Below are 21,017 nucleotides of genomic sequence, written 5' to 3' on the forward strand. Positions count from 1 at the left end.
TCCCACCTCAGCTGTAGACCTCTGCAATTCATCCAGGGTGATCATGGGCTTTTGGCTGCATCTCTGTTCAGTTTTCTCCTTTTATGAGGTGAAAGTTTAGGGGCACGGTCCGATCTTGGTAGATTTGCAGTGGTCTGATACTCCTTCCATTTCAATATTATTGCTTGCACTGCTCCTTGGGATATGTAAAATCTTTTTGTATCAAAATCCAGCTTTAAACTTTCCCACAACAGTATCTCGGACCTGCCTGGTGTGTTCCTCGTTCTTCATGATGCTCTCTGCGCTTTAAACAAGACCTCTGAGACTACCACAGTGCAGGTGCATTCATACAGAGACTTGCACACAGGTAGATTTCATTTATCATCATTAGTCATTTAGATGAACATTGAATCATTCAGAGATCCTCACTGAACTTCTGGACAGTTTGATGCACTGAAAGTAAAGGGGCTGAATAATTTTGCACACCCACTTTTTAGTTTTTTTATTTTAATTTGTTAAAAAAAGTTTAAAACATCCAATAAAGTGTGTTCCACTTCATGATTGTGTCCCACTTATGGTTGATGCTTCACAAGAAATTACTTTTTTGTATCTTTATGTTTGAAGTCTGAAATGTAGCAAAAGTTCACAAAGTTCAAGGGGGCAAAATAGTTTCGGAAGCAACTGTAGTTATCTGTTTTTCTAGAAAAAAAATAACAAAAGAAATACCTAAAATGAGCAAAAATGATCTACTAGAGCAGGGGTCGGGAACCTATGGCTCGCGAGCCATATATGGCTCTTTCTATAAGTACCTGTGGCTCGGAGACAAATTTGATTGCATGCAAATTTTCTCCATCTCGTCCAAAACCTAAGCCACTAATCCTGTTCAGATACACACAAAGCCAAACCAAGGCTGACATCAAAGTAGTGCTTGGCAGAATATATAGGGCACGTTTTTCACTACAATTTACAGTCAAGGTGTCACACGAAAAAAAAAAAAAAAAACTCGTTCTGGCTGTACATCGCTAAAGAATCCGTTATATAAAACCTCACTATATTCTTTTTTTTACGACTTCCGGTGGCGCAATGAGGTAGACGGCAGCAAGGAAAGTAGCTCTGACAAAAATCACTAAAGAGTAATGTAATACTTACTTGGAGAAAGACAGAAAAGGTATAAATTGTGACTCATATTAAAGACAAATTATTCAACAAAACATGGTCAAGAAGGGGAAACTTGTCGAGGAAAGGGCGCTAAGGAGAAAAAGATCGAGGGAGCAGAAGGAATGGCATCGGTCGACGAGGGACGTGACTCGGCCATCCTCCACGAAATCCGTAAATTACGGCAAGAACACACTGAAGCAGCAAGGGACAGCAAGATTACGATGACAAGACTGGAAAAGAGCATCGAAGAACTTCTGGAGCGCACTGTGTTGCTGGAGCGGAGGGTGGAAAGCATGGAGGAGCTACATGCTAACACGGAAGAGCGAACGTCAAAACTAGAGCAATTAACAGTCTCCTTGCTCCAACAAACCACCAAACTAGCAACAAAGTGTGAGGACTTGGAGTCGAGATCACGACGGAACAACATTAGGATACATGGGATTCCCGAGGGTGCCGAGAGAAAAGACACAATCGGCTTCATAACAAACTTTATTAAATCAAACATTCCGACAACCGAACATATGGATGTGCGCATTGAGAGGGCACACCGCTCACTGGGGAACAAGTTTCAAGGTAAAGCACTGCCACGGGCAATTATCGTACGTTTCACCGACTACATAGTGAAAGAATCCGTAATGAAAGAAGCATGGAAGCAGAAGACAACGTACGAAGGCAAGACCGTTTACTTCAACCAAGATTACACCACAGAAATCCAAAAAAAGAGGAAACAAGTAAGGGACGTTATCAAAAAGTTAAAGGAAAAGAACGTAAAGGCACAATCACCATATCCCGCCCAGCTGAAGATGTTTTTGGACTCAGGAATAAGAACATTCTCTACACTGATGGAGGCAGCAACATTGCTAAAAGAAATGGGGATCGAAGTGGAAGAGGACAACACGGAGACACTGCAAAAGATGTTGTCAAAGAACATTTGGACCACAGTGACCGGAATCGAGAGGAAGACAAGGGAACACCCCCATCATAGAAGGTGACTTACAAGCTCCTATGGAGCAAAACGAAGCCATATTCGGATTTGGGGAGAAAGAGTAAGGACCATATATGCCCTTTCTATTATAAATTCAATAAGTTAGAAGTAAGTAAAATACCAAGTAAAATTGTTATCTTTAAATTAAAACAATGTATGTACATATATTGGCATAGAGCTACTTTAAAATATTTAGTTAGTTATAACTATGGATGACGGTACAAAAGTTGTTCACGCACTGAGTGCATATTTCCAGGAGGGTAGCCACAACTCTCCAATTGGACTCTTGGAAGACATGGGTTTTTGTTTTTTGGGTGTGTTTTTTTTCTTTTTGGTGGGAAATTATGTGTGCTTGTCAATATGTTTGTTAGTAATTTGGTTTGTTTTGTCAATGGAGGTGTTAGTAATTAATGTAGTGTTTCTGTATGCTTCAAAAATCAGTGAGACTCAATACAAAACATGAGCAATCTAAATATTGTTTCATATAATGTACATGGGCTAAACCACCCCATCAAGAGAAAAAAGATATTGAATCAACTCAAGACATTGCAGAGCTCAATAGCATTATTACAAGAGACACATTTGACCGAGATTGAACATAAGAAGCTAAAAAGAGAATGGGTGAACCAGGTGTTCTACGCATCCTATGGTAAAAGGAGGGGAGTAGCAATTTTACTTGGAAAAGGGGTGGCGTTTAAAGTCGAAAAAGAAGTGAAGGACAATCTGGGGCGATATATAATGATTATAGGATCAATGGCCGGTTGGGAAATATCAATAATGAATGTTTATGCACCAGTTGAGGAAAAGGGGACTTTTTTTCAAGTATTAGCTAAAGTAATAACCAACTGTGCGAAGGGAATGTTACTTATAGGAGGTGACTTTAACACTGTACAGAATTGCAAAGTGGACAAGTATCCTTCAGTACATGGAACAAATACAAAGACGTCGAGGATGTTAAATAACATAACTAAAGAATTGGGATTGATAGATCCATGGAGAGAGAAGAATCCCCAAACTAAAGACTATACTTTCTATTCAAACCCGCATGGCAGCTACTCGAGAATTGATTACTTTTACATTTCAAGACAACATATGCATACAGTAGTAGAGTGTGGTATAGAGAATATTACTATAAGTGACCATTCTCCAATTACTTTGAAATTAAGTTTAGACAATGAACCCCATTTTAGGTATTGGAGGATGAATGTATCTCTCCTCTCAGATAAAAACGTAGTACAGGAAATAAAACGGTGTATAAAAGAATATTTCCAAATCAATGACAACAATGAGGTTTCTCCAACAATATTATGGGAAGGAGGGAAAGCTGTAATAAGGGGGAAATTAATAGAAATATCGTCCCGGCTGAAACGAATACGCTTAAAGAATCAGAAGGAATTGGAGGATAAGATTAAGGAACTAGAAGAAGAACATAAAAAAACACCAAATGAATCCAGATTACAGGTATTAAAAACAACCAGAAGCAAATTAGATGAACTTTTGACAAATAAAGCAGAAGGGGCTCTGCGCTTTGTGAACCAGAGATACTATGAAATGGGCAATAGAGCCAGTCGACTGCTAGCCTTCCAACTTAAAAAGGCCCAAACAGATAGGATGTTTTATTTGTGATATAATTCTATCTCTAAACAATGTTTAGTAAAACCCAAAGGTATAGCAGAAGCATTTGCAGATTATTATAAAGAATTATACAAGGACTCAGAAAATGACTTAGATAACTACACGGCACAAAACTTTTTAGGAAAACTACATTTACCAACACTAACAGGGGGGGATACATTAGAAATTATTCGCCCCATTACAAAACAGGAAATACAAGATACAATAAATAACTTAAAAATAAATAAATCACCAGGAACGGATGGATTCCCGGGGGTGTTCTACAAAAGCTTTAAGGAAGAATTAACACCAGTACTGCAGAAAGTATTTAACTATGCTCTAACAAAAGGAGATCCCCCCAAATCATGGTCGGAAGCCATCATAACAGTCCTGCACAAAGAAGGAAAAGACCCAATATTGTGTGAAAGCTATAGACCAGTTAGTTTACTTTGTAATGATCTAAAAATTCTTACAAGCATACTGGCAAAAAGAATGCAGAAATTTATTGCGAAATTAATTAGAAATGATCAAACAGGGTTTATTCCGGGAAGGCAGGGTGCAAACAATATTAGGAGGATACTAAACATAATTACGAGCACAAAATCTAAGACCCAACCCTCGATGTTACTGAGCTTGGATGCACAAAAAGCTTTCGATAGGGTGAAATGGAGCTTCTTACATCAATCACTTATAGCTTTTGGCTTCCCTCCAATATTTGTTGAATGGGTGAAAATAATCTATAAAAATCCGAAATCTCGTCTTAGAGTAAATGGTCACTGTTCAGATTTCTTTGAAATCAAAAGAGGAGTCCGGCAAGGGGATTGCTTAAGCCCACTCTTGTTTGCAATAAGCATAGAACCACTCGCAGAATCAATTAGACAAAATGAGCAAATAAGGGGGATATTGGATGAAGGAGGAACAGAACATAAAATATCATTGTTTGCAGACGACCTGTTGGTAATGCTGAAGGAACCTTCGTTATCAATACCACCACTGTTGGAGAGCCTTAAAATATATGGAGAAGTAGCTGGGTATTCAAATAACGAGAGCAAATCAATAGCAATGATGATATCAGGAAAATGTCCAACAGATGTGATTGAAAGGTTTGATTTTAAATGGACAAATAAAGGGTTTAAATATTTGGGGGTGACCATTACACCACATTCCACACAGCTGTTTGATGCAAGCCCTCTCTTGGCTGCGGCTGCATCGGGTCAGATGCAATCGACATTTCGTTCTGTGTACATTGTTACACAGAATGACAATACAAGGAAATTATTATTATTATTATTAAATTACGGAATGTTGATAAAAGAAATAAGGAAAGATTTGGAAAAATGGGAAATTTTGCCCTTAAGTCTTATCGGCAGGATAGAAACAATCAGAATGAACATATTACCAAGACTATTATTTCTGTTTCAATCCCTTCCAATTCTGATCCCGGCATCCACATTTAAAATGTTAAATAAGTTAATAGCAAAATTCCTTTGGCAAAACAAGAAACCTAGAATAAAATACAAAACCCTGTTAGCTCCTAAAGAAAAGGGGGGCCTAGACCTACCCAATATTAAATATTACTATTGGGCAGCTCAAATTAAAGCACTCATCTTGTGGATTACAACAGACAAAGATGCGATATGGGTGGACATGGAGCAACGATCTTGTCCAAATATGCTGGTGGAATCGTTACCATACATATCAGTCACGAGGTGGAAGAAATTAAAAATCCAGAATGAATGGATTAAGGGAACTATTAAAACTTGGTCAACTATACAAAAAAAATTAAAAATATCAAGATCTGTGAATAGGGCTACCAAAATAGCGAAAAATCCAGACTTTAAACCTGGGGGTATGGAGGTAGGGTTTCAAAAATGGGCCCAAAAAGGACTGATGTTGATTACCCAAGTATTGGAAGCACAGGCAATGAAATCATTCGAACAACTCCAACAAGAGTTTGACCTACCCAGAAATGATTTTTACAAATATTTGCAACTAAGGCATTACCTCCAGAAACACGAGGAATGGGGGAAAATATGTAAGGAGCCAACTAAGGTAGAGGAATTATTAATATCGTATACAAAAGGACAATCAATAAAGGGGGTTATATCAAAACTATATAAAGCCCTGAGAATGGATCTCAGTAATGAGGACATGGCAGTTAAGGAAAAATGGGAACAAGAAACTAATGTAGCGATAAAAGACAACGAATGGGAAAAAACATTGAAAGAGGGACACAAAATAACCAACAGCCCGACATGGAGGGAGTTTGAATGGAAAGTAAAAATGCGATTCTTCTATACACCCTCTATCACTTCAAAATATAAAAATACCTCAAATCTATGCTGGCGTAACTGTGGGGGGGTCGGTGACTTTACGCATATTTTCTGGAATTGCCCTGTAATATTAAATTTTTGGAGAAGTATCCAGAGAGAAATAAAATTAATCACGGGCTGGGAGTTGCGGTTGGACCCAAAGGCTTACGTAATAGGAATTTTGCCAGAAGAATTACTATCTGGTCAACAGAAATATATACTAAGGGTAATGCTTCTGGTAGCAAAGAAAATGATCACAGTGTCCTGGCTGAAACCACAACCTCCTGACATAAAACAATGGAGAGACAAATTAAAGCAAATGTACATTATGGAAAAAATCACTGCAAGACTTCAACTGAAACTTGACCAATTTGAGAAAAGATGGAAGCCTATCACACAAATTTTACTTGATGTCTAAACACCTCCCCCTATTTATTATGTCCGTTGTTTTTTTTTTTTTTTTTTTTTTTTTTGGATGTATATTTTGATTTATTATTTTATATATATGTATGTATATATAATATATATATATATATATATATATATATATATTTCTTTTTGTATGGATGTATTGTATGAATATTTATTCTTCCTTTCTATTAATAGTATTTTTTTTTCTTCTTTGTTGTTTCTTCTGTTATTTATGAGTGTGTCAAGTGTATATATTTTGTGTTGATGTATGATGGAGGAATCAAACCTCTGTCAAAATTGGTGTGAGAAATAAAAAGTTAAAAAAAAAAAAACCTCACTATATTATCTGTCTTCAGTGTCCAGATACCTTATGATGAATATACAGAACACACTGTAAATACGCCAAAACACCGGAAGAGAACTTAAAGTTTTTTGATTGGGTGAGTGGGAGGGATGGGTGGAGCTATGCAAAAGTGCAAGCACTCCCTCCCATCTCTCGCCCTACGCCGTCTGCGCCATAGATAAGCACATCAGGCTCCCTGTTTGCAGAATGTTGTGACGTTTTTACAAAATAACTGCTTACATCTGGTTTTGAAACCAATATGTGTGAAAAAAAAGGGTCAAAATGAGTTTAACCAATCTTGAGTAATTGCAAGAAAGACACAAGTTTAAAATGGTATGTTTGTTGATTTTGGGACACGGGCTCTGGCATTATTCTCTTTTCATAATTTTTATCAAATCATCAAAAATAAATGTGCTGAAGACTAAGCTTTTGTCTGGGGCGCGGGTTTAGCAATTTAGTAAATTTGTCTCGGTGTGGCTCTTTCCCAAAATAAAATTCATATATTTTGCTTTTATGGCTCTTTGAGTCAAAAAGGTTCCCGACCCCTGTACTAGAGAATATTTTTAAATACATTCTAACATTTTTCTCTTTTTTACAAAAGTAATGAAAAATATAAAAGCAGAAAGATTATGCGCTACTTTGATTACTTTAATTTATTTTATTTTTATCGTTTTTTGGCATTGACATCTTAAAAAGCATCTTGAAACAAAATAAGTTGTCAAATAAATTTCCCTGTAGTACCTCATGAGCAAATCATTAGTCCATAAAAAGAGAAAAATTGTAGTCTGCTGCCACCTAGTGATATGGATGAATGTTACAATCACACAGCTGATGACTGAAAAAAAATCAAATATAGTCAAGTCAAGTCATGTTCATTTGTATAGCCCTCAACCTCAAGGAGTCTCAAAGGGCTGCACAGACATCAGATTGTAAACCACAGACTATTGTTAAAACCTACCAGAGGGAAAGGAAAAACACAAAAACTTCAACATGAGAAAAATGAAGAAACCTTGAGAAGGGACCATCCATAGGTACTGAACAATGGCATGTTTTTTGCATAGCTAAAATTGGGCAATTTCCTGCACCACATAAGACCGGGTCTCACAGCACAGTCGAGTGCTGTGGCACACTTGTTAAAAAATACTTCACTAGAGGGCAGCTGGTACTGGTATCAATCAGAGTCGCGAATACCAATAATGTAAAATCCAGTCCATAATGACACTCGTATGTGCAGTGTTCTCGTTTGCCTGTGTCCCTGCGTCCTAGACGCATAATTTTTGCTGGGGACGCATTGGGTCAAATCAACGTGTGTCCTCGGGACGCATCGTTTTTGACACCAAATTGCCATTATTACCCGATTACTTTTTTTTTTTTTTTTTTTTAACAAAGATTTACTGCACTCTAAACTTTTAGTCAGGCAGATCCGCCATCCGCCATTGTTGTTTCGGTCTCGCGCCGATCTCGGCAAACGAGATCTTGTTGCTTCGAGATGACGTCATTGTTGTGGTGGTTGTCGAGTGAAAGAAAAGTATGTCTCAGAAAAAAACAGTTGGTATTAGGTGCCAATCAACAAAAAAATGGTAATTTCTTCAGTGTCGGTAATAAGTCGAAACATAACACAGAAAGTGGTAACAACGGCAATAATTCCGGCACGAAAAAACGGTGGAGAAATTCTTCAGAAGACCGCGAAGGCAAGGAAAACACGTGTTTTGAAGCGAACGATTCGATGAAAGAAAATAAACAAAAGAATACTAGCAAGAAAAGGACTTTTCTGCCAAAATGGACTAAATTATACTCCTGGTTACGCTATGAGGAGGATGATAATGGATTGGACTTTGAGAAGGCATTACAACTGTGGCAGGACAGCAAACCACGAAGAATATATGAACTGAAAAAGTTGAAGTGATAACTGCTTTGTATTACCAATTAACTGTGATGATTAAAACTGCATGAATATATAAATATTTCAGCAATATTGTATAGTGTACAATATTCTTAACTAAAAAATCTGAAGTGATAACTGCTTTGTATTACCAATTAACTGTGATGATTAAAACTGAATGAAAATATAGATTAATATAATTATTTCAGCAATAATATTTTGTATAATGTACAATATTGTTGTGAAATGAAATGAAATGATCTGCATTTATATAGCGCTTTTCAAGTCAATGACTTCCCAAAGCGCTTTACAATGTGCTCCACATTTCCCAATAGCGGCCTTGCAGCCATGTAAGGCACTAACCTGCTTATTGGGGGTGTCAGGGGTTCAGTGTCTTACCCAAGGACACTTCGACATGTAACATGGACGAGCCGGGATTCGAACTGGGATCCCTTGATCCCAAGACGAGTGCTCTACCTCCTGAGCTACTGCCGCCCCTGTGAACTGAAAAATCTTGAAATGATAAGTGATGATTAAAACTGAATGAATATATAGATTTATATTATATATTTGTCGCCGATTTACAATTTCAACCGCGATAACACTAAATTTTGGGGACCCATTGATCTCTGTTGGGACCCATAGATTTTTGAGCATGCGAGTCCCCGGGACCCATCACTTTTCAGAGGTAAAATGAACACATAATGTGTATCAGTTCTTTCCCATTTCTAGATACTGTATGTATGAGCCCACCACCATCATGCAGTCATCAAGTCAAACCGGGAACTTTTTTGTGTGAAAGATGTCTTGCGGTAAATGAAGTAGGGCACCTGTATACGTTTTTGACTAAATCCCCAGGCCCCCTCCCTCAAATCAGGTCACTGGCCTCATTTGTTTTTTCTTCCCACGTGCAGAATACAAAAAAGTGCCATCTCGACAAAAGTGCCGCCATTTTCTTCTTATCAGATGGATAAGTCACAAAATGTTAAAACAGATCGCTTGAAGACAGGAAGTCGTCTTAGCACCGAGTGGTGATGGTATTCTGGAGATGCTTCATAGGGTTTCTCCTCAGCAGTAAGTATCTCATCTATCGTATTTAGTATCTATTATACAGTAGTATTTTTTAAACATTATTTTCTCAGGCACGTCCCCCTCATGCTTTTTTGTTCTTTCTGTGCAGAATTCGGCGGATGCCAGATATTCGACAAGAGCCTGGGCCACCTCAGCGTGGAACCACCCTCGCCCCTTCTGCTGGGCTCGGACCTTGTCGTGCGCTGCAACATTAACAAGTGTGAATGGAGGTAAGAAGAAAAAAAAAACTCCCGGAGTCAAAGATTAAAATCATAAATGATTACTTCAGCCAGCACCAGTGTTCCCTCGCACATTCTCAGCGCACAAGAAAATCTAGCCAGCGCACAAAAATCAGGGCTCAAAATTACTAATTAAGAAGCAACTTAATTCAAAGTTACAGTGCATGAGGGTAAAAATACACGAGTTCCCCTGATGTTGTGTCCTGAATGCGGTATTTTGAAGTCGAGTCGAAGTACAACAAAGTTGAGTAAAGTTAGTAGAGTTTGTCGAGAACCGGCTTCTTCGGCTCGGCTTACTAAAAGGAACCGGCTCTTTCGGGTCCGAAACGGCTCTTCAGGTTGTTTTTGCTTCTTTCATCCCAACATGACCAAATATTATGTAAAATTATGCACAAAATGACTTAAAAAAAGGGGGGAATAGAACAAAAAAGAAAAAAAATACCAAAATGAAAAAGTAGTGAAAAGCAGAGAAAAAAAGAAACAAAAGCAAGAGAAAAAAAGAAGAAAACATTTAGAAAAAAGCCAGAAAAAAAGAAAAGAAAGAAATGTAGGAAAAAAGTAAATAGAGAACAAAAAGAAAAAAGTAACAGCTCGGAAAAAATAAACACAATGAGATTTTTTTAAAAGGAATTTTTAAAAAAGTAGAAAAAAAGACGGAAAAAATAAGAAAAAGTTTGTGTTGCATTCAAATAATTTCCAATTATATCAAGTGAATCTTGTTGCCAACATTGTACTTCCACTAAAAAATGTGATTAAATACAGTTCTGTATCTTACAACCGACTAAGTAAACCCCCAAAAATGTTAATATTATGCGACAAAATATATCAGGAAATAAAAAGAAATGGATCTCTTGTGAAAGAATTGTAAGAACAAATGACGTTTGTAGGATGTACAACCTTTGCAGTAGTACATGAGTCAATTCATTCAAAAGAGAAAAATAATTTTGCATTGCCGGAAACTCAGCAAAATGTAACTTGATGTCAAGTTTTGGACATGTTTGATCATTAATTATCTTGCCACACTTGGGATTATGGTTGCTCACTGACTTTGTGTGAACGCTCAGACCCGTGGAAAATTACAGGGAACATTGGCCAGCACTGACAACTTTGTTTTTGTAGAAGTGAGAGTTTTGCTTCAAACTGAGAGGGAAGAAAATAGAAATAAAATTAAAAATGAATATAAGAATATTTCATTGAATTATCCATCATAAACAATTTAAAACATTTTTGTCAGGACCAGAACGGAAACAGGACCCAATTGCATGACATTTATCACAAGATTTATTCAAGTCAAGTCACATTTATTTATATAGCCCTTAATCACAAAACTGTCTCAAAGGACTGCACAGAATTACAATGACACAATTACCCGATCTTAAACCAATATGCGGGCAAGGAACAACTCAAAACCTATGCGTGAGGAAAAAGAGAAACCTTGAGAAGGGACCTCACAAGTGGTAATCCCCCTTTCAGGATGACCAGGGTGAATTACATTTAGCATTACAGTACACAAACATAGTAAACACTAGGTAACATGTTGAAAATTTGTCCGGAAACTGCATGACAGCAACAACGCCCCCGTAAAAGAAAGAGGAAGGGCTGCGCCCACGATCACTGGACGCGGGAAGCAAGTCGCTCTCGGATTCGGACTGTGATCCGAACACGGAAGTCGATTTTCCGCAGTGAGCGATGGCGGTGTCAGGGACGGAAAAACGGGTCGGTAGCCGGGACTGGGAGAGCAAAGCGTGGTCGGGGTCGGAAATGAGTCGTAAACCAGAACGGGAGAGTAGACGTAGTCGGGGGGAAAAAAGAGGTCATAAGCTGGGACGGGAGAGCAGACGTGGTCAGGTTCAAAACAGGTCGTAGCCGGAGAAAGACGGGAGCAAAAACGGGACAGGTTGGAGTTAGGGTCGAAAAAGGCTTGTCTACTATACACTGAGGTTCGCAGACGGACTGACAACAGGGGTTTGACAGGACAGAGCTTAAATAGGAACAGGGAGCCAATCAGAGCCCGCAGCCGTTAACGCCAAATGAGCGGGCACAGGTGATTCACATCGGTAATCATGACACAAACAGGGGCCAGTATTGGCTTTTTTAGTGGCTGTTTTGAAATCAGGGACTAAAAATTAGAAATGAGAGAAATAATAAAGTGCCATTAATTTCGAGACATTTTCAGATTGAAATATTCCGTTGAGGTTTGAACATTTTCCATTAAGAATATTTCTTATGTTTCATCTTATGTACTTGTGGTATGGGTATGTGGTATCTCAATAGACGAGTATTTTATCAGGAGAAAATAAGGTACCCCCATTAAGACTAACTTTGTTTTGAAAAGAAAAGAAACTGTAAGAATACAGTATATTTGACGTTTTTCACGACTATTGATTCAAAACATGTTTTGAACAGAGATTAAAAACTATTTGACGGATGTGTGAGGACTGAAACCAGGTATTGGTATACGTGCCAATGGAGAGCATATTTTAAAATATCAGTACCACAGTTACTTGCTGTGCCTCACCCGTAGTCATGGAAACATACAATTTTTAATACATTAACGGGTTATGTTTTTTTCAGTTTTAACATTCAACCTCTTCTTTTAGGATTTACTTTTGATTTTCTTTTTGACTTTTCAAATGACATCATAAATATTATTAATATAATTTTAATGTTACGTATTACGGAGTTGAGTGTCTGCTGATAGAGGGTGAGGCACATAATTCTCTTGCCTCATGGCAGAGGGCAATAGTGAGACCAAGGATTCTGATTTTGCGCACACCTCAACCCCAAACAATAGAATTAGTGATCGCACTGTATTAGCAAGATAAGAGGAACTCAAACTAGCTTGTAATTGTTTTCTAATTGCTTGGATTTTTTTCACTGTACCTATCGATACTTTTATTAAAAGGAGCAGTATGTAACGTATTGCTATGCTGAGCATCTGCAGATGCAGAGTGAGGCACATAATTCTCTTGCCTCATGGAAGAGGGCGATAGTGAGACCAATTATTCTAATTCAACACACACCTCAGCCCCAGACAATAGAATTAGTGATAGTATTTGCAGTCCGACAGAAAGTTAAGCCATCCAGTAAAAAATGTCTTGCTGCATGGATTTTTTTTTTATGATGGAGGATTCTATACATGCTTTTAGTCCAAAGGAGCAGCATATACCTTAAAAAATTAAGGTCAGACAAAAACTTTTACTGAACATAAAATGTTTTTCCAATGCTACAGTTTATATATACATTTTTTGCTTTGCCAATAAAATGAGGAATTAGATGTAAGCGAATGTACTTGTAAATCTGACTGTGCCTCACCACACTTCACTCCAGTACAACTAGGGACTGTGGGAGATACCCGTGTCTACTTCCTTTTAGTGTTTTAAAATCATAAACAAGAAATCAGAAGAATATTAAATTTCCAAAATGTATTTAACGATAAAACAAATTTATTGTAAAATGTCATTTTTTTAAATGGAGTTTTATATTTTATGTAGTTGTGGTATCAGTTTGAAGTATCAATAACTACTGTTAGGGAAAAAAACTACATTACAAATGTAGCGTTTACCAAATTGTTTGAATTGGTTATCTGACTCCATTAACCAAACACAAACTTCATTCTCCTAACAATGCATGCTCGTTTCTTTATGGAAAAATGAACAAGAATAGCTGACATTTTCACACAGATTTATTTTCTTAAAGAATTTAACTAAGTGAATTCCTTTGAATTTAGCCGAATTATTGTCGAATTAGTCTAATTAGTCTTCTTTGAGCCTCCCTCTCATTCTCGATCTGATCTCCCGTCTCTTCTTCCGTCTTCTGTCTTCTGTCTTCTGCCCACGTCTTTTCACAAGCTGGGGTGCTGGCTCCTCCCCCGTGGGCGGGCCAGGAACCCCCCACGTGGCCTCCACCTAGTCGCCACCTCGTCTGACCGGTGCGTCACGAAGGCCCCTCCAATGGGGCAGGTCAGGTGCCAGCTTCACCACCTCCTCGCCGAAAGGCTCCGCCACGTCTAGGGAAACTCATATCAGCAAAGCGCTTCTCAAAACAATACAAAGCGTTTATCAAAACAAGGCCCAAGTCCTTCGTCAGCACCCAATTATCAAAATTCCCCAGCCAAAACACTCCACACTTGGAACCTGTCATCGAACTTAAGCCTCCTCTGTGAAAAATCTTCATTGCATCCAATAACTGTAATTTGTATAAAATTGTACAAAATCCCTTATGGTCAAATAAATAAAATATAAAATCATTTTCTACTCAATAATTAAATGTCATATTGATGTGAAAATTTGATACAGAACCTCCATACTAAATGTATTATAATTGATAATAATTTGGACGTTTGCTTTTACAGCTCAGAGGTGTCGTTAGTATTGAGGCCAGCACCCGAATCTGTGTGGAAGACATCTGACTGCAGTTCTGTGGTTGAGTTCCGCCTGTCCAACGTGCGTCGCCACAAATTCAACCTCTTATGTCGCCTGCACCAAGATGGCGCCATTTACATCGTTGATGGCCTCAGTCTGCAGGGTGGCCGTACGTAAAGGAATGAGTATTTATATCAATACAGTGGCCCTAACAATATCCACTTACGATATTTCACCGTTCAAAAATCAGGACTTGAGCTGGTTGCATCTCCTCATGAGCTTAATTTAATGTATATTATCTCTTATTGTGTGTTTTATTCAGAGATGTGAGGTAATAGACCTAATCAAGTCAAGTCCTCTCATTATATATCGAAATTCAATAGAAGGGGAGGTTATGCTGTGGCCCCTCTACATCCCAGATTAATGTGTTCCTGGATCGAGCTCTAGCTCCAGAAATTTTTGTAACTAATTCTCCCCAAAATAAATAACCGAAAACCAATTAATCTGTTCACAGCCTCTTAAAATAATCCATTGTATTGTATGCCGGGCAAGAGTTTTGCTCAACAGACATTTGGCATCTTAAAAAATTTTCATACTTAGCGTAGCTCATATGCAGGGCTGGGTGCATTCCAGAAAAAAAGTGATAAGGTACAGCTACTGGTTACTTTATTTAAATATTAATTGCCTTAACCCCTAAGAGACCTGGCAACCAAAAGTAGCATGTTGCTAAACTAACTATCTAGTTACAAAATACCGTAAATACTTGATCCCTAAAACTGCCTAAAAATAGCCAAACAATAAGAGAAATAGAAGAAAACATGCACACTAACCTGTGGAATCTGTGAACCCATCATATTTCTTTGTTTGCAACCTCTCAAAATTGGAACAGGCTAACAGCTGAGACGATCTTCATTCCTTTTGTCTTCGGACCACTCGAATACTCCTCTATTTCCGGGGACGTCTTTTTTCTCCAGGCATCATCTAATGCAAAATTAATTTTATAAATAAAAAGGCGATTCATCACTGTAGGTTGTCAAAACCCGAAATGACGGTGGACTCAAACGCGTAACGTTTTCACACCAGGCTTTATTTTAGGGAAAAGGGGTAGTCATGCGCAGGAACACAAACGCCAGTGATTCGGCAATTGCTGGACAGAAGAAGTGAGACAGAGAAGTCAGGTGCGGGAAAACAGGAAGCCAGGGGCAGATAAGGGCGAAACCGGGCAGGACAGACGAGATCCATACCAGATACAGGATACACGAGCAAGATATCGGACAGGACTGGACAGACGGGATCGATAATGGATACTGAATACACCAACAGGATCCCGAACAGACGGGATCGATACCGGATACAGGATGCACGAGCAAGATACCGGACAGGACAGACGGGGTCGATACCAGATACACGAGCAAGATACGAGAGCGAGATACCGGACAGAAAGGGATCGATACCGGAAACATTATGCAAGAGCAAGACATTGGACAGGACGGGATCGATACAGGATACAGGATGCACGAGCAAGATACCAGACAGGCTGGGACAGACAGGATTGATACTGGACACTGGATACACGAGCAGGATCCCGGACAGATGGGATTGATAAAGGATGCACGAGCAAGATACCGGACAGGACAGACGGGATCGATACCGGCTACACGAGCAAGATACCAGACAAGACGAGACAGATGAGATGATATAGGATACTGGATACACGAGCAAGATACCGGACAGCACGGGACAGACGGGGTCGATACCGGATACTGGATACACGAGCAAGATACTGGACAGAGTCAAAATGCATGCCTTGCAAGTGCAGAGGTTCGTTGACAGACTGACAAGGAGTGAATGAGAGCACTGAGTTTAAATAGAAGGGGAGCCAATCAGGTAACGAGCAGCAGCTCACGCCAAACGAGTGGGCCCAGGTGAGGGCAATCGTGACATAGGTGTTGTATTCATCATTGTGTTAAATGGAGGAGTATTTAATTATCAAATCACAGAATGCGATGTTATTCATGCCATGCGTTCCAAAAGTTGCGGCGTAACACAGCATATTGTAACAACAGTTGAGTTACAAAATGTAATCAATGACGCGTTACATTACTCGTTACGGAATTGCATTTTTGTTCAAGGAACGTGTTATTCCCAACATTGTTCGTATGAAGAGGGGCCACTGTACTGTTCACAAAAGCATATTAGCCAAAAACAAGCCTTTTCCATCAACATAGACCCCCCAGAGAAGCCGGGAAACATTACATGCGAGACCACTTTGCATGCCACAACGGTGGAGTGCACCTGGCAGGCCGGACGTGACCCTTATGTGGCCACCTCCTACAAGGTCTCACTCAGCAGGTCAGAGGACAATCCTTCGACATGACAGCATGCAGAAATGCCGAATTCAATTGATCTCACTGACATAATTTATCGTGTCACTCACAGCGGAAACGACACGAGGAACTGGACGTCGGAGGCCGACAAGGTGGTGCTGGCGAAAGCTGATCTGGATGTAAACCAGCGCTACCTGTTGGTGGTCTTCGCCAACAACCACTTCGGAGTCTCTCGCTCGGATCCGTTCACGCTGCGCCTTTTGGATATACGTGAGCAAAAAAGGAAATTTTTTATCTTTTTTTCATTTAACGGGTTTTATCTAGCGCTTCCTAGTGAAAATGTTTTGAAACAGTATTAAAAAAAACAAGCAAAAATACATATATTATATACATATATATATATAAATATACCACAGTAATATCCCCCTAGTGGGAGGTGGCTAGAGTCATTTCTGACTCTTTTGGGGAGATTGGTTTAGAGGAGGGGATTCCCAGCCCCCTCGCTCAACCCAACTGAGGTGTTGGGAGTCATTAGGTGACCAAATCCCCCATTTCCGAGCCCTAATGCTGAACGCCAAGCAGGGAGGCAACGGGTACCAATGTTTAAGTCTTAGGTATGACTCGGCCGAGGCTTGAACCACAACCTCCCAGTCTCGGGGCGGGCGCCATACCCCCAAGGCCACCGAGCTGGTTTAGAAAAATACATAAACTATCATATAAAGTCCATATTTTAAAATACTCATAGAGAAAGGAATTGGCATTAATGTTACATAAGCTGAGATTCACAAAATTGGCCGTCATCTTGCTGCTACAAGCACCGAAAAACCTAGATCCATGCAAAACGCTAAGCAAAAAAAAAGTTGGAAGGAAAATAGTGCGGTTTGGTCACTTTGAGTCTCTGTAATTTGTATTTTTCTTGTGCTTTTTAACACTCGTTTTTGGTTGCACTACGCAATGGTGGGTTGGTTGGATCCCTTAACCACCAGGGTTGGGTAGGGTTACTTTAACTTGATTACTTTCAATTACTTTCGCATTACTCCAATACCAAATATGCTAATAAAAGACAAAAGAAACTAAATATGAATACAATTATGACTCACAACACGTGGTAAGCTTTCTCTCCTGGCTTTGATCTCTTTGATCTCCGGCAAAACGAACATAAAATGCGACAGAAACAAAATGAAAATCAATCCAAACAGCTTGCCAACATCATTTTTGGCGTTCCATGTGTTCCGTTACTCCCCGAGCCTGCACAAAATTGAGTCATTTTATTCATATTTAGTTTCTTTTGTCTTTTATTAGCATATTTGGTATTGGAGTCATCCAAAAGTAATTGAAAGTAATCCAGTTAAAATAACCATACCCAACCCTGTTAACCACTAGGGTCATAGGAGCACCATTTCCTGTGGTGTGTCTTGAGCAAGAACAGCCTGGTGGCACCCATCAATCCAGCAAGTTATAGTGGCCAAATAATACGCACAGTTAATTTAATGTTTGTGTTTCAAGAAACACAAGTTGAAAATAAAAATGAAAAGACTTTTAGCTAAATATTTTACTTTTACCCTTATTTCTTCAAAGAAAAAAATTGCTAAATTACATCTCATCTCATCAGCTACACTGCTTATCCTCAGTAGGGTCGCGGGTGTGCTGGAGCCCATCCCAGCAATCATCGGGCAGTGGGCAGGGGACACCCTGAACTGGTTGCCAGCCAATCGCAGGGCACACAGGGACAGACAACTCGCTCGCTCATTCACACCTAGGGACAATTTGGACCGGCCAATTCACCTGAAATGCATGTTTTTGGAATGTGGGAGGAAACCGGAGCGCCCGGAGGAAACACACGCAAGCACGGGGAGAACATACAAACTCCGCACAGGAAGTCTGGAGCTGGATTTGAACCCACGCAGGAGGTTCCCAAGACATGAACTGCGCCGCCGTGCTTGCTAAATTACATGCTATATGTAAATGACAATCTTTAAAAAACGATTTTGTCAGCAAATGTTACGAGTAAACAACTTTGAAAGCTAAGGTTTAGGATGAGGACATTGGAGCTTAAGCTTCAAAATAGACAATAAATTTAAAAATATATTTAAAAAAAATAATTAATATATTTGCTGTGGGAAAATGAATGTGCTCATTTTCAGTAATAGGTTTCTTTTTACTTGACAAGAAATAAGGGTCAACATTTCGTAACTTTCATTTTGTCAGAACCAGAACAGATGGTAGACCCAAACGCGCAACGTTTCACACAAAGCATAAATGTAGAATCGAGGAAGTCAGGTGCGGGGAAACAGACGACAGTGGTCCGGTGCTCGTTGGGCAGGAGGAGCAAGAAACTCACGTGTGGTCGGAATGCGCAAGCGAGTGGAGTTGCAGTGACGGCCGATCGGAGCGTAGTCGGTGTGCCAAAACGGGCCAAGTAGCCGTAGCGAGAGATCAGAGGGTTGTCAAAGGCAGGGCAAAATCAGGGAGCTGGAAATGATTGGGAAATCAGGGACAGACGAGCAGGATACAGATGAGGACGGGACAGACGGGAGCCAGAGTCAAAGTGCTTGCTTTGCGTACGCGGAGGTTCGCTGACGGACTGTTTAATTAGAAGGGGAATCAATCAGGCAGCAGCTGGCGCCAAACAAGCGGGCACAGGTGAGGGCAATGAGTAATCATGACACATTTTGTCAGAGACCAGAACAAGCACTCGGATCCAATAGCGTCAGTTTTATAGTTTATTTGGACAAGGGTCGGTGGAGCAGGCTTGAAACGTCGGGTCTTGGTTGCAGAAAGCCTCTTTGGACGGAATGGCAGCTCCGTGGTGAAACGCGTGACGAGTAACGTAGCAGGTAAGTCGGTGACCGGGGCGGGAGAGTAGATCGTAAACTTGTAACAGAAAAGGGTCAGGCAACGAGAAGCAGGCTTGGAATAGACAAAGGGATCGTGGGTACCTTGAATGTTGGAGGCTCACTCATGGAAACGAGGAGTACACTCGAACGTCTCTGGACGCTGACAGCTTAAGTAGAAAGCTTCCACCAATCAGGAAGCACGCCAGCTGATTACCTCAGGTGGCTCCAGTTAGGTAATCACGACACATTTAGCTGTGAATTTTTTTGGGTTACTTTAACTAGCTGTTCTTGACGATTTAATCCTTGAAAATGATGTAATTAATACATTTTAATTGTATTATTTAAAAAACAAAATCAGAGATTTGAGTTTGATATGGCCAGGGTTGGGTAGGGTTACTTTAACTTGATTACTTTCAATTACTTTTGGATTACTCCAATACCAAATATGCTAATAAAAGACAAAATAAATTAAATATGAATAAAATGATGACTCACAACACGTGGTAAGCTTTCTCTCCTGGCTTTGATCTCTTTGATCTCCGGCAAAACGAACATAAAATGCGACAGAAACAAAATGAAAATCAATCCAAACAGCTTGCCAACATCATTCTGTTACTCCCCAAGCCTGCACAAAATTTAGTAACTTTATTCATATTTAGTTTCTTTTGTCTTTTATTAGCATATTTGGTATTGGAGTAATCCAAAAGTAATTGAAAGTAATCAAGTTAAAGTAACCCTATCCAACCCTGGATATGGCACAAATACAAACATGTTTTGTGAATTGGCAATGCCACTCATTCTGGACCAAAAACCTTTTAAAACATTTCTTTCAAATTCAGTCCCAGGTTAACATTTTATGATTTTATTTATTTTCTTAAATTTTAATTACATTAGCCGACATGCCCCTCCTTACTCTTTACAGTTATACCTCAAAGTCCTCGTATCAAACACGTTCAATTCGAGAACTCCTCGCTGGCGGCCATGTTGCGGTGGGAAAGCAACGAAGATCCGTCACAGCTTCTCGCTTCCGTCAGATTCCGCCGGGAAAATGCTTCCTCTTGGGTACATACACTCACAAAAAAAAAACAAAAAACAAAAACAATCAGGTGGTCCTCTTTATGTGACCACCCCCCTTCTCTTCTCCTAATGTTAGGATGCAAGAGGAGCGACTCAGGTCAGCCAGGACGAGATCCGAGTGGGTGGTCTGGAGCCTCTCGTACGCTACCGATTCCAAATCAGGACTTGTAGCTCGAGAACCTCAAAATGCAGCAAATGGAGCTCAGAGGTGAAAAGCAGAAGTCCGGGAAAGAGTAAGATCTTATTTTTTTGTTTGGTGCTGACATGACTTGTTCCGTTATCGGGCTATGTTTTGGGGCCCCTTCTTTTCTTGATGGGTCTACAGGGTTCGTACGGGTGCTTGAAATCCTTAAAAATGATTTCAAAGTCAGAAAAATGCTTGAATTTTGGGTGAAGTGCTTGTAAATGCTTGAAATGA

General features: G+C 39.6%; 1 protein-coding gene across 1 annotated transcript in view; it reads left to right on the forward strand.

Moving 5' to 3' along the window:
* Nucleotides 1-9,718: 9,718 nt before the first annotated feature.
* The window catches only part of il23r (interleukin 23 receptor), a 37,788-nt gene continuing 26,489 nt past the window's right edge, over nt 9,719-21,017 (forward strand). Inside the window, exons 1-7 of the mRNA XM_088350142.1 lie at nt 9,719-9,776; nt 9,865-9,985; nt 14,349-14,527; nt 16,587-16,710; nt 16,798-16,955; nt 20,445-20,584; nt 20,676-20,832. Of these exons, the coding sequence (XP_088206268.1) occupies nt 9,719-9,776; nt 9,865-9,985; nt 14,349-14,527; nt 16,587-16,710; nt 16,798-16,955; nt 20,445-20,584; nt 20,676-20,832 (937 nt within the window). The remainder of the gene's footprint in view (nt 9,777-9,864; nt 9,986-14,348; nt 14,528-16,586; nt 16,711-16,797; nt 16,956-20,444; nt 20,585-20,675; nt 20,833-21,017) is intronic.

The sequence above is a fragment of the Urocampus carinirostris genome, chromosome 12 (assembly GCF_059441175.1).
Source record: "Urocampus carinirostris isolate Australia breed hairy pipefish chromosome 12, RoL_Ucar_1.0, whole genome shotgun sequence".
Taxonomy (NCBI): domain Eukaryota; kingdom Metazoa; phylum Chordata; class Actinopteri; order Syngnathiformes; family Syngnathidae; genus Urocampus; species Urocampus carinirostris.